The 11,736-nt window shown below is 55.6% G+C and overlaps 1 protein-coding gene across 3 annotated transcripts in view; it reads left to right on the forward strand.

Moving 5' to 3' along the window:
• The window catches only part of LOC144932519 (protocadherin-16-like), a 65,703-nt gene that overhangs the window by 47,773 nt on the left and 6,194 nt on the right, over positions 1–11,736 (forward strand). For 2 of the 3 annotated variants that reach the window (XM_078856685.1, XM_078856687.1), the window contains exons 28-37: positions 23–136; positions 696–832; positions 1,808–1,957; positions 2,739–2,890; positions 3,310–3,440; positions 3,582–3,928; positions 4,592–4,751; positions 5,717–8,257; positions 9,024–9,233; positions 10,891–11,480. In XM_078856685.1, the coding sequence (XP_078712811.1) occupies positions 23–136; positions 696–832; positions 1,808–1,957; positions 2,739–2,890; positions 3,310–3,440; positions 3,582–3,928; positions 4,592–4,751; positions 5,717–8,257; positions 9,024–9,233; positions 10,891–11,480 (4,532 nt within the window). The remainder of the gene's footprint in view (positions 1–22; positions 137–695; positions 833–1,807; positions 1,958–2,738; positions 2,891–3,309; positions 3,441–3,581; positions 3,929–4,591; positions 4,752–5,716; positions 8,258–9,023; positions 9,234–10,890; positions 11,481–11,736) is intronic. The other variant, XM_078856686.1, reaches the window with a different exon arrangement.

Raw genomic sequence — 11,736 nt, forward strand, 5'->3', positions numbered from 1 at the left:
GTGTGCGCGTACCCGTGCGCAGACACGCTGGTGTGCGTGGTGGAGGCCGCGTGGTCGGACGCGATCACGCGCTTGCTCACGTTCTCCATCCTCTACGGCAACGATGATGGCGCCTTCTCCCTCAACGCCAACACTGGTGCAGCATCCCCCTGCACGCATAAAAGACCCCCCCCATCCAATATAGTCTGTAACAGACTGTTGGGCCAAGCGCTGTTAGCGAGTACAAATCCAGGCCATTGCGGTACACGAGGGGGGGGGGGTAGCCAACACCGCACCCAGCTACCTTTGTCTTCTTATTGGCGATATTTACACAATCACCCCAGGTTCTCAATTAAGGCTGAGTCGACCTAGGGAGGCAGAGGAATGGCCTCTCTAGGTCACTGGTGTTGGTCGTGAGTTAGGGCTTGTGCTGTTCGCGAACACCTATGAAGGCGGGCACGCCACACGAGGGGGTGGGTGGCTAGCATCATGCCCGGAAACACACACACACTCTCACACGAACACGTGCACACACACACTCTCACATGAACACATGAACACTGAACACGTGCACACACACACCTGCTGCCTCATACACCAGCACCCACACTCACCCCCCTCGCACGCACTCCCAGCCACCTGGCTCCCCCTCGGCGGTGCAGCCTCTTCCTAGGAATGACCCCCTCCCCGTCTCCTCCGGCCCGGCTTCCCCGCAGGACGCCTGACCGTGCGGGACCCCGCGGCCCTCGACTTCGAGTCAATCCCTCGTCGAGTCGTCATCGTCACCGCCCGCGTCGTCCTCCCCAACGCCACCACTGCGGGCATCGCCAGTGATGCAGCCGCAGCTACAGAGGTCATTATTGTCATCACCATCGTCATCATCATCGCCGCTATCATGAACGTCATCGTCGTCATGACACCATCGACTTATTGAAATGTGTTTGTATTCTTAAAACTCAGGAATAAAATGTAGATGCAAGCGTGAGCAGAAGGCCAAAACAAACAAATCCTCCACTGCAGAGTGCGTGTTTGTCTTCTGAGAGAGCGTGACCCGCCCTGGAGAGAGATGAAGATTTGAAAATGGAAACTAGTAGGACAGTTGTAACTTACGAATTGACAAAGAAAATACTGAAATCGAGCTGATGACAGATGGGAAAAATTAACAATAGAATCGAGGCCAATTGAAGTAGGAGAAAGAGAGGTAGGTGGAAAATGAGACGGGAAGGTGGTGGGGGAGGAAGATATTAGAAGGGTTGGAGGAGTGCATGAGATGGGTGTGGAAAGAGATCACGAAGAGTGGAAGATATTGAGGGGAGGAGAATGGGCAAAACACATTCAATGGAGACAATTAACAGCTCAGTAATCACCACATCATCGCCATCTGCGAGTTGCAAAGCTGCAGAGGTACTGAGCAAATGGAAGAAAGTGTGCAGTGACGCACATATTGGCAAGGTGACGAGAGCTAGTGGGGATTGCACGACTGTGCACATGGCAGCGATTGTGCGGGAACGGCCACGGCAGAAAGACGGCAGAAAGACGGCACGTTACCGTGAAAACGTTGTGCGGTTGGGAAACTTAACGAAGTGGCATCACCACTGACATAAGAAAATCCGTTTTGGAGTTAGTTTGGCCCTGTCGAACGGTCAGAAACTCATCCATTAATGTAGGGTTCCAAGTGGATTCTGTTTCGCTATTTTAATACATTGTTAGCGACATAAACCCCATTGCTCAAACGTCCAAATGCTATGAATGCACAAATCCTGAATTAATAAATGTAAATGAACACGTGATCGAACGAACGGATGAACTAATTGAGGAACTTCCGCAGGGCAAGGAGGGCGACAAGATGGCTGCTGTCGCTATTGCCGCAGTGACGGTGACGCTGCGCGACGTCAACGACAACGCTCCACGCTTCCCGTGGCAACGCCTGGCGGCGACCGTGCGGGAGAATGAGCCTGCGGGGACCGTCGTGACGCAGGTGAGCCCAGAGCTACGCCCACCCCCCACCCCCACTGCTCACTCCGTCTTTTCCTCCCACCCCCACGTGCCCATGTGTACACGAGTGTACCTGTGTATATGCATGTGTGAGGCATTGTAGTGTAGCAGTTAACACGCTACTCTACGAATCTGGCGACCCGGGTTCACGGCCAACACCAGTGACGATTATTTGAACCGGTCCTGGGCCTCCTCTAGGTCGACTGAGCCTCAAATGAGTACCTGGTTGTGTGTAAACATCACCACTAGGGCGACAAAGGCGGCCGGGCGTGATGTTGGCTACCCACCCCCTCGTGTGCCATTCCGACCTTCATAGGTGCTCGCTAACAGCACTTGCCCCAACAGTCCGGTAAGGCTATAGGGGGGATCTTTGTCTTTGTATGTGTGAACACGTGTACATTTGTGTCACCATGCATACCCATGTGAATCATGTGTCCCTGTGTTTTGGTGTATACCCATGTGTATGTGTGTGTATCCCGCACACACGTGTGTCCATGTGTACCCCGAGTACATGTGTGTACATGTGAGTACTTACATGTTCGCTGTATACCAAAGTGTAGCATGTGCATCCGTGTGTACGCATGTATGTACCCATGTGCACATGTGTGTATCCAGGAACCCTTGTACCAACTTTTACGGTAACCATGTACACATGTGTAAGTATGTGCGCATATGTGAACCCTTTTGTCTGAATTTATATGCCCGTGTGTACGTACGTGTGTACCCATATGCGTATGTCCATGTGTACCCACGTGTGCGTGCAGCTGGTGGCGTGGGATGTGGACGGAGGTGCGGGGGGGCAGCTGGAGTTCGCGCTCGCCCCAGGGTCTCTGAGCTCTGGCTTCCGGCTCGACTCCCTCACCGGGATCATCACCACAACTGCCTCCCTCGATCGCGAGGCCTCGCCCGTCCACCAGTGAGTGAGGGGTGATGGGGCGTCAGGGGCAATGAGTGGACACTGGTGAATTAAATGGAACAAAAGTTGAGGAGTGCCTCATGAAGCAATGAGAGGTGCATGCTTTGCATTACCCTGAGAGACAGGAAGAGCAAAATGTACGTAAGTTTGAGGCATCACATTGATTGTTGAGAAAAATAAGTGGGCTTGGGCGGGACACGTCACTAGAAGGGACGATAGCCGATAGCCAGTGGGGGAGACTAATGACGAAGTGGCAGCAGAAGGGGACGTCAATTGCCGCAATGGAGCGATTAAATCAGCTCGTGTGGAGGAACTAGATGGATTCTTGCAATGCGAGATGGTGAGGGATGGCGATGGCGTGGGGAGCCCTTGATCCCGCAGTGGATGAATCATGACTCGTGATGACGGTCTGAGTGTAGGCTGGAGGTGTGGGCCGTGGACCGTGGGAGGCCGCGCCTCACCGGCTCCACCGTGGTGCGTGTCATTGTGGAGGACGTCAATGACAACGCCCCCGTCATCGCCGCCAGCCAGCACCTCGTCGTGTCTGAGAGTACGGCGTGCACGCTCACACACACACGCCACACGTGCGCGCGTGCTCGCGTCCCAGCGCAGTGGCACCGACTGCACTCTCGATAACTACGCCACCCTGAGCCTCACCCTCAACCTGCCTTCCGATCCCCCTCGGTCGCAGGTGTTCCAGTCGGCACTGAGATCGGTCACATCTTGGCATCGGACCCCGACCTTTACCCTCGCCTCGAGTTCTCCGTCGTGGAGCGCACGAGCGGCTCCTCCTCCTCTTCCGTCAACGACGAAACGGGCGATGTCAACGACGCCACCACCGTGGCTGCCTCCCTGCTCACGGTGGAGCGCCTGGGCGGGCGCGTGACGCTCGCGCGCCCCCTTGACTTCGAGCAGCGGCGCGAGCTGGCGCTGCGCGTGCGCGTGTCTGACGGTGCCCACCGCTCCGAGGCCACGATCCTCATCACGGTCGCCGACGACAACGACAATGCGCCCAGCTTCCTGCGGCCGCTTTACGAGGTGAGTGGGCATGAGCGGGCATGACCGTGGAGAGGAGAGGGGGAGAGGGACAAAGTTGGCGGGGGGGGGGCAGGTGTATACATCAGATCTCTGTGGGCTTCCAAGAAGGCGGAGGTTGACCGCAAAGGGAGTCTCGTCTGAAAATGTTCCCTCAGGCATCCAAATGTCTGCACAGACAGGTTCACCAACACATCTGTGCCGCCATATTTTGGCCCCCACCCCACGTCACGGTGGGATATTGAACCTCACAGCAGCACACAATGGATTGCTTGTTCCACCCAACGAACCTGACCCAACAGTGAGCAGCCTCTGCAATGAAACAACATTTCTCAAAGCAGGGAAGCAATAGGGTGCCACTTGCCTCTCTTGGTGGTTCTGAACCAGTGGTGGAAATTCCATATTCCCATGGTAGGGGCTGGCTACTACACAGAACAACCATTGTTGACTCGCCGGAAATTGATACTCATTTCATCAACCCCGGAATAGCGATGATGATGATGAGCTGAGTGTGACAAGTGTTTGAATTCATGACCCTTCAAGTGTTCATCAAGAACTCTGGGTAAAACGCAATCACCTTCTCACTCCCTCCCTTCCCCAAAGCTCACCCTTCTCCCCCTGCTCACCCTTCTCCCACTCCTCCCGCCATCCTCCCACGTTTACCAGGTGAGCGTGGATGAGCGCACGCCTCCGCTCATTAGCCTCATCACGGTTGCTGCGAGTGATCGTGACGCAGGAGCCAATGGGAGGCTCTCGTACCAGCTCGTACCAGGCAGCAGAGACGGTGACGGCAGCAGAGGAGGATTCGGGATTCACGCAATGAATGGTACGGACAGGTGGGGGGTGGGGGGGGGACGTTCATGTGCCCCCGACGGCCAGGTTGTTGGAAGCAGGATAGAGCTATCATGCCTTCAGTTTATTTGTTGTTTTCTGTTTTCAGCACCCGGTTTAATCACTCAGGTTTAATCACAGGTGACTGCCTGGATTTAAATCCAGGATCTCAGCATTGCTTGTTTGGTGTTCTTATCTGGGCCATCCACCTATTTGAGTCGAGGTCTTGGATAGAATTAGGGATATGGGTTATAGGTATCACTGGTACTATGTTTAAATGGGGGTAACAAGAGAGAGGTTATAGGTAGGGGTAGGTATAAGGTTTGCATTATCTTCAAGTAATAGATGCAGCGAGGCTTGTAGAAGGGTAACTCGCGCGGATCAGTCAACTCACGCACGTAAGAGACATCAGATTGACTGGGATTTGACTGGACACATCTCTGGAAGAGAGGATGGTCGTTGCATGAGACGAATGATGGAAGGCCACCGAAGGAGAGAGCATACCCGAGAGTACGTCTGCTACAGAGATGGAGCGATGAAATCAGCTCATGTGCGGGAGCTGAATAGATTTTTGCTTGGCAAGACCGTAAGCAATGACTAAGACTTGTTGGGAGGCCTTCACCCAGCAGTGGATACATCATGGCTGCTGATGAAGATGATAGGGGGTGTAGTTAGGGCTAGTTTTATAGCTCTACTGTGCTTGGAGCTACATTTAGGGCTGAAGCTCAGGCTCGGTATAGGACTCTGATATTGGTGTTAACAGTTGAGGCGTTAGAGATAGGTAGGGCTACAGGCAACTGGCAGGGTCAGGGATAGAACTGGAGATGGGGTCATCAAGCCCCTCGCAGGCAGGGTTCACCCAGCAAGCCGTGCCACAGACTCCCGCCAGGCACCAAATGGCACATCCCCTGACTTTGCCGCCGTCCCTTTTCTCCCCCTTGTGTGACCCCGCGACCCCAGGCTCGGTGTTCCTGACGCGGCCCCTCCGCGTGGGGGGCGGCCCCCGCTGCTCACACTACGTGGTGGAGGCTCGCGATGCCGGCTCCCCACCGCGGTCGGCATCGGCCGCCCTCCTCGCGTGCGCACGCGACGTGAACGCCCACGCGCCCGTCTTCTCGCGAGCCGCCTACGCCGCCTCCCTGCCCGCGGTGCCGGGGCCCCGCGTCCCTGTGCTCACCGTGACGGCCACGGACGCCGACGGGAGCCCCGGCGACGGTCGCGTGGACTTCGCTCTGGAAGCCGGCGACCCCGATGGCCTCTTCCGGCTGGAGCCCGTCGCGTGCGAGACTTACATCGCGGACGCGGCGACCGGCGCCGTGGCGCACCGCGGCACCGCGCGGCTCGTGCTGCTGGATGCGCCGGTGCTGTCGGGGGAAAGGGAGGAGAAGGCGCCGGCATCGCCAGAGAGGAGCTTCGAGCTCGTGGTGTCGGCCACGGACCGTGGAGACCCCCCGCTGAGCAGCACGGCCACCGTGGTGGTGACGGTGATGGGGTTGGAAGAGGGGCAGCAGCAGCCGGTGTCGAGTTTGGAATTCGCGGTGCCCGAGTACCGTGTAAGTCTGCCCGCCAGCGCCGTTGCCGGCGCTGAGGTCACTCGAGTTCTGGCCAAGTTCCAGCGCGACAACAGCTACGGCGACGACAGTTATAGCGGGGGCGGCTACAACGACAAAGGCGCGGCGGTCATCGGTTACCAGATCGTTGCCGGAAACCGGGACAATCTCTTCACCGTCGATCCCCGGAACGGTGCCATCACCTTGCGCGCGCCACGGCTCAATCGACCGCCGGGGTCGGAGGTCACGCTGGTGGTTGAAGCAGCGGCAGCACCAGGTTCTGTGGCCACACCGAGCCGGGCCCTTGTACCGGTGCACGTGCGGGTTTCTGGCAGCAAAGACGGAGCCGACGAGAGAGACCTGGCGGCTTACTTCTCCTCGGTGGAGCTGCTCAACGCCAGCGTGTCGGAGAATGAGCCAGCCGGCACCCGCATCCTCAACTTTCCCCGATTTGGCATTATTTCCTTCCTCTACTCCGAGTCTCATGCGAGCAGCACCGGAGGTAATGGTGGCAAATCTACGGGATCCGGTCTGGCCGGACGAGATCGGGATACCCACGAGGTGTCACCAGCGCCACCGCGGCCACTGCCGCAACCGTCGTCATCGACGTTTGCGTCGTCATTTTGTGAAGGCGCCGGTAATTTTGTGGTGGAGCCGCACACGGGCACCGTTCGGACATCCCGGCCCCTCGACTACGAGGAGTGCCCGCGCTACCGCTTGTGCCTCACCGTAGCCCCGGTGGTGGCGGGTACCACCGCGGGGGCTGACGGTACCACTACTGGCATCTCACGCGGCACCTTGCTTGGTGGCAGTGGTGGTGTGGGGAGTCTCGTCTCTGGTGCCGCTACCCCCGCGCGTGCCGTTGCGGCGGGTGCGGTCATGGCGCCAGTGCGGTCAGTGGCGGTGCGCAGCTGGCCTGTGTGCGTGCATGTGCTGGTGCAAGGTGCCGACGAGTTTGCGCCGCACTTCGAGGGAGCGCCGTACCGCTTTGCGGTGCCACGGGGCGCAGCGGCGGGTGACACGGTGGGGCGGGTGAGCGCCAGCGATCGCGATGCGGGCCCCGACAGCACGGTGCGATACCGCCTCGCCCAGCGATCGCCGTACTTCACCGTCAATCGCTACACTGGTGACATCATGCTCAAGGTGGAGCCTCGGACCCAGCTTTCCTCGTCATCCTCGTCCACCTCGTCTTCCTCAGCTGCCATATCATCAGCATTGAGATCCTCATCATCGTCGTCGTTATCATCATCAGCCGCTCAGCCAGCGGCTCTGAAATTAAAATCTTCAGATGCCGCATTGCCGAAAGTGTCGCTTGCACAACGGCCGTCCACTTCCGCCGAACGGGTCTCATCAGCCTCTTCATCATCTTCGTCGTCATCACTGAGCGATCCGCACGGGGACGAGACTGCGCCCCCACCACGCTGGCTCACGCTGCACGTGGAGGCGCGGGGACCGCTCCGCGGGTCCCTCTCGGCCTCGACCGCGGTGCTCGTCGACGTTCGACACACGGCATTCGCTCTGGTGTTGCATGGCGGCGGCGGCGATGCCGACGGCGGCGTGCACCCGCCTCCCGGCGCCACCCTGACGCTGGCGCTCGCAGCCTCGGCCGCGCTGGCCGCGCTGCTGCTGCTCGTGCTCGTCACGGCCGCCCTCGTCTGCTGCTCGCGGCGCAGGAGGCGGCGCCGGCGGCAGGCGGGGGTGGCCTTCGGGCAAGACGGGCCCGGCGCCGAGAAGAACCTGAAGAGTTCGGGCGGTGGGAGAGACGGAGGCAGAGGAGGGCCAGACGAGGGGATGAGGCTAAAGCCGACGCGGTTGGACGGGGAGGGGGGCGAGCGGTGCTCCGATCTCCCGGCCATCGCCAGAGATGCTGAGAAGTTCCTGCCGGAAGAGAAGATCCTCGCGTGCAGACGGGGGGATGGTGGCGGTGACAGCGACAGTGACATGGCTAGAGGTGGGGCTAGAGGTCATATAGTAAGGTCAAATGTCAGAGGACAACAATGTAAAGTTTAAACAATAAAAGGTAAAATTTAATACCAAAGGTCGGACCCAAATTCGAAAATGTAAGTTAGCAAACAGAAAAAGGTTTTCTTAAATTTGTGTTCATAAACAGAAAACTTGCCAAGTCTGGGGGCTCCTTTTTAGGAGATTTCTGCTGGAATGTTTGACCAGTTCCATTCTTAATATTAGGTATGTAACGATGCATCGATTCAACAATTAAAACCAATTCTGATTGTCATTATACATGCATTGAGCATGCATTGTGAGAACCACTTATTTATGATGAACACAAATTATATGCATGTTATGATAATTTACATTTAGAACAATGGAGTAAACTGTACAAACAAGGTAGAAGATAAGAGAAACAGTGCGACCGAGACAGTAAACACAAAACAAAGCGATTGTTGAAATGAATCGCGAACCCGAATTGTGATGATTCATCGAGCCACTGCCTCGATGTTAATGTTTGGCACCCACATAATCCACATAACCACATTCTTCCCCAACACTTGCTGCCTCGCTGCAGACAATCCAAAGTCTTTCAGGCACTCCGCGGGGATCCTTGAGCGGCTATCCAAGTCGTAGAGTTTAGGACCCAACGGAGAGGCCCCTCTGCACCTAACCACGTGCAGGAGAATCTGTGTCAAGGAATGAAAAGTGAAACAAAATTACTTGAGGAGTGTTATTTGTTTTGTCCGTGTTTTTGTTGCCGGCAGACCGGGCCCGCCGTCCGTGCGTGTACTCGATCACAGCGCCGTACCCGGACGAGGAGCCGCCCTGCTACTCCCCCGGCACCCGCGGGCCACGCGAGGCCCACGCCAGCTCCGCTCCCACCCACTCCCCGTCCAGCACGACCGCCACCACCGTCACCGCCGCCGTGACATCCTGCTGCTGCTGTCGGCACGGAGGCTCCGACACAGGTGGGGGTGAGACAACCACCACCACTCGCGCATTCCTCGTGTTTTCTCCATTCCTCCCTGTGTCTCTCTGTTGTTCCTTCCAATGCCTCCCTTGTGTCTCCCTGTACCCCTCCCTGTATTTCCACACATTCCCTTCTGCGATAAAATTTGCAAGCATAAAATGTCCGGGGTTAAATTTGTTCTATTATTTATCCACTTATTTTTTGTATTTTAGCCACGCAATGGTCATATTGTCATTATATGAGGGTATATCCATTGACAGCTCTCAGAGCGAGCAGTCCATCATCCCATGTTGGAGAATTGTATCTCCTTCTGCAAGCCACGGAACTACTCTGAGATCAATCCACACGAGGGGAAGTGCATTTTTCCAACCCGATGTGAGACACGTCGATGTTTGTCGCATGACAGGGAAACGAATATTTGTGATTCTCAGAGCTGGAATTTAGCCAAGTGCAAAACCAAATTTCGTGATGTTTTTTTGTACATTAATTTGTGACCATCAACTCGTGGCACTTGAGATTCCGGTTTAATCACAGGTGGCTGAAATCCGGATTCAATCCCAGGATCTTGGCAGCTACCGACTTAGTGCTCTGACACACTCTGAACCACCTGGCCACTGCTGCAGTTTAAATAAATCAATTGCAATGAATCCATGCATCCTGCGTAACCATCGGTTCAAAAACATACATCACCCGGTGACGTAATTTCCCCAGGAATGTTTGTAATCCACTGTAAATTGAATGTTAAGATTCTGTTGCATCATCATCATCATCGTTGTCGCCGTCATCACCATCATTTGTTCTGAAATTTACCCTAGGCAGTTTTGAAGAAACATTCTCATGAGCGTTTTACTCACAATTGACTGGCATTATTGTCATAGTTTAGCAATGAGTAATGAAATCCCACAGGCAGATTATCTCATCACTAAACAGGGCAATTTTTGGCAACGTATCTTTTTTGGCCCATTCAATGTTAAACACTGCAACTACATTGCTTGTGTTTTATGTTCAACTCAATTGTGGCCGATGTCTCTGTAAAATAAAGTGGAGCCCGGAAATCCCCACCCCCGCCCTTCTCACTAGCCTGGGCAACTTGGTCCAACGAGCCCAGCAGGGGATCTAGGCGAGGAAAAGCGGCTGGTCCTGCCTGGCCTGTAAATTAAATGAAGAATATTTTAGAAAAGTGATCATGTGAAAAAAAATAGACGACATTGTGTACATACTCAGCATAAGACAGTTTAATACATTTTCAACAATAGCTCCTGTCTCTGTCTTAAAAATAAACAAAAATCGGCCATGTTGGATAAAGTTGCCGGGTTGCCGTGACGACCACCCAGCCAATCAAGAGCATGTTGCTAGTGCACCAGCAAAATTTAAAATCTCATTTGGACAAAGTTTAACTGTGTTGCAGAGCAAAGTGCAACGCTTTGCAGCTTTACATCAACATTTGTTGATGTCTTGGCGTTGGTGATTATAAATATGGTTGTGATCATATATATAATGGTTATGGTAGTGGCGGTATTGTGTTAGTGGTGGTACCAATGATGATCATGGTAGCGATTGAGTTAATGACATTGTGGAGGTGGTGGCGGTGTTAATGACGTAGTTATTGGCTGCAGTCATTATGATCCCGTTTCTGATCGTCGTTTAAATCTTTGCTGAAGGAGGTGGGGGCGGCTGCCCCGATTCTCGTGCCGGTTCCGGCTCCGGTTCATGCTCCTGCTCCGGATCCGGCTCGGCCTCGGGTCGAGGCTCGGCCGAAACCGACTTCGGCGTGGACGCCGAGATCCGCATGATCAACGAGATCCTGCGTGCCTCCGGCTTCTCCGGGAAATCTGGTGGCCCCGACAGTTCCGGCAGCTGCTGCTGCGGTGCCGGCACCGGCGTTGGCGGCGGCGGCGTCGGTGGCGGTGGCTGCTGCCTCGCCCCCACCGGGTGCTGCGTCTCCGACTGCTGCCGCTGCCGAGGTGAAGCGGACGGTGACGTCGATCGCCCGGACGCCTCCCAGCAGCACCGCCACCACCATCACCACCATCACCACGGTGGTGGTGGTGGTGGTGGCAGCGGAAGCAATGCCGGTGGTCACCACCACCATGGGCACCACCACCACCATCATCAGCAGCAGCAGCAGCACGCGTGCCGGCGCCTACCGGATTCGGGTATCCTGCAGGACGAGGATCAGCTGTCGGATGTCTCCCGCACGTCGCGCGCCTCCCGCGACGGGAAATCCGTGACCTCTGCTGTCACCGTGGAGGTGCGGGTCTTGCAACAGACAGTCGGACGTATGCTGGGGGGCAGCTAGACAGATGAAATTAGATGTTGGGCAGAATTAGGGTCGATTTGTTATTTAAATTTATCTTGTTAAAATGTATCTTTCTTTCTCTCTCTACATCTGTCTGTTTTCTCTTCACTCGACTGTTTTCCTGTCTCTGTTCATCTCTCTGCCGTGTTCCCCTCTTTCCCTATCGTAACTCATCTGTCCATCTCATCCTCCATGTGCCGTCACATTC

This window comes from Lampetra fluviatilis, chromosome 5 (genome assembly GCF_964198595.1).
Source record: "Lampetra fluviatilis chromosome 5, kcLamFluv1.1, whole genome shotgun sequence".
In the NCBI taxonomy this organism is placed as follows: Eukaryota; Metazoa; Chordata; class Hyperoartia; order Petromyzontiformes; family Petromyzontidae; genus Lampetra; species Lampetra fluviatilis.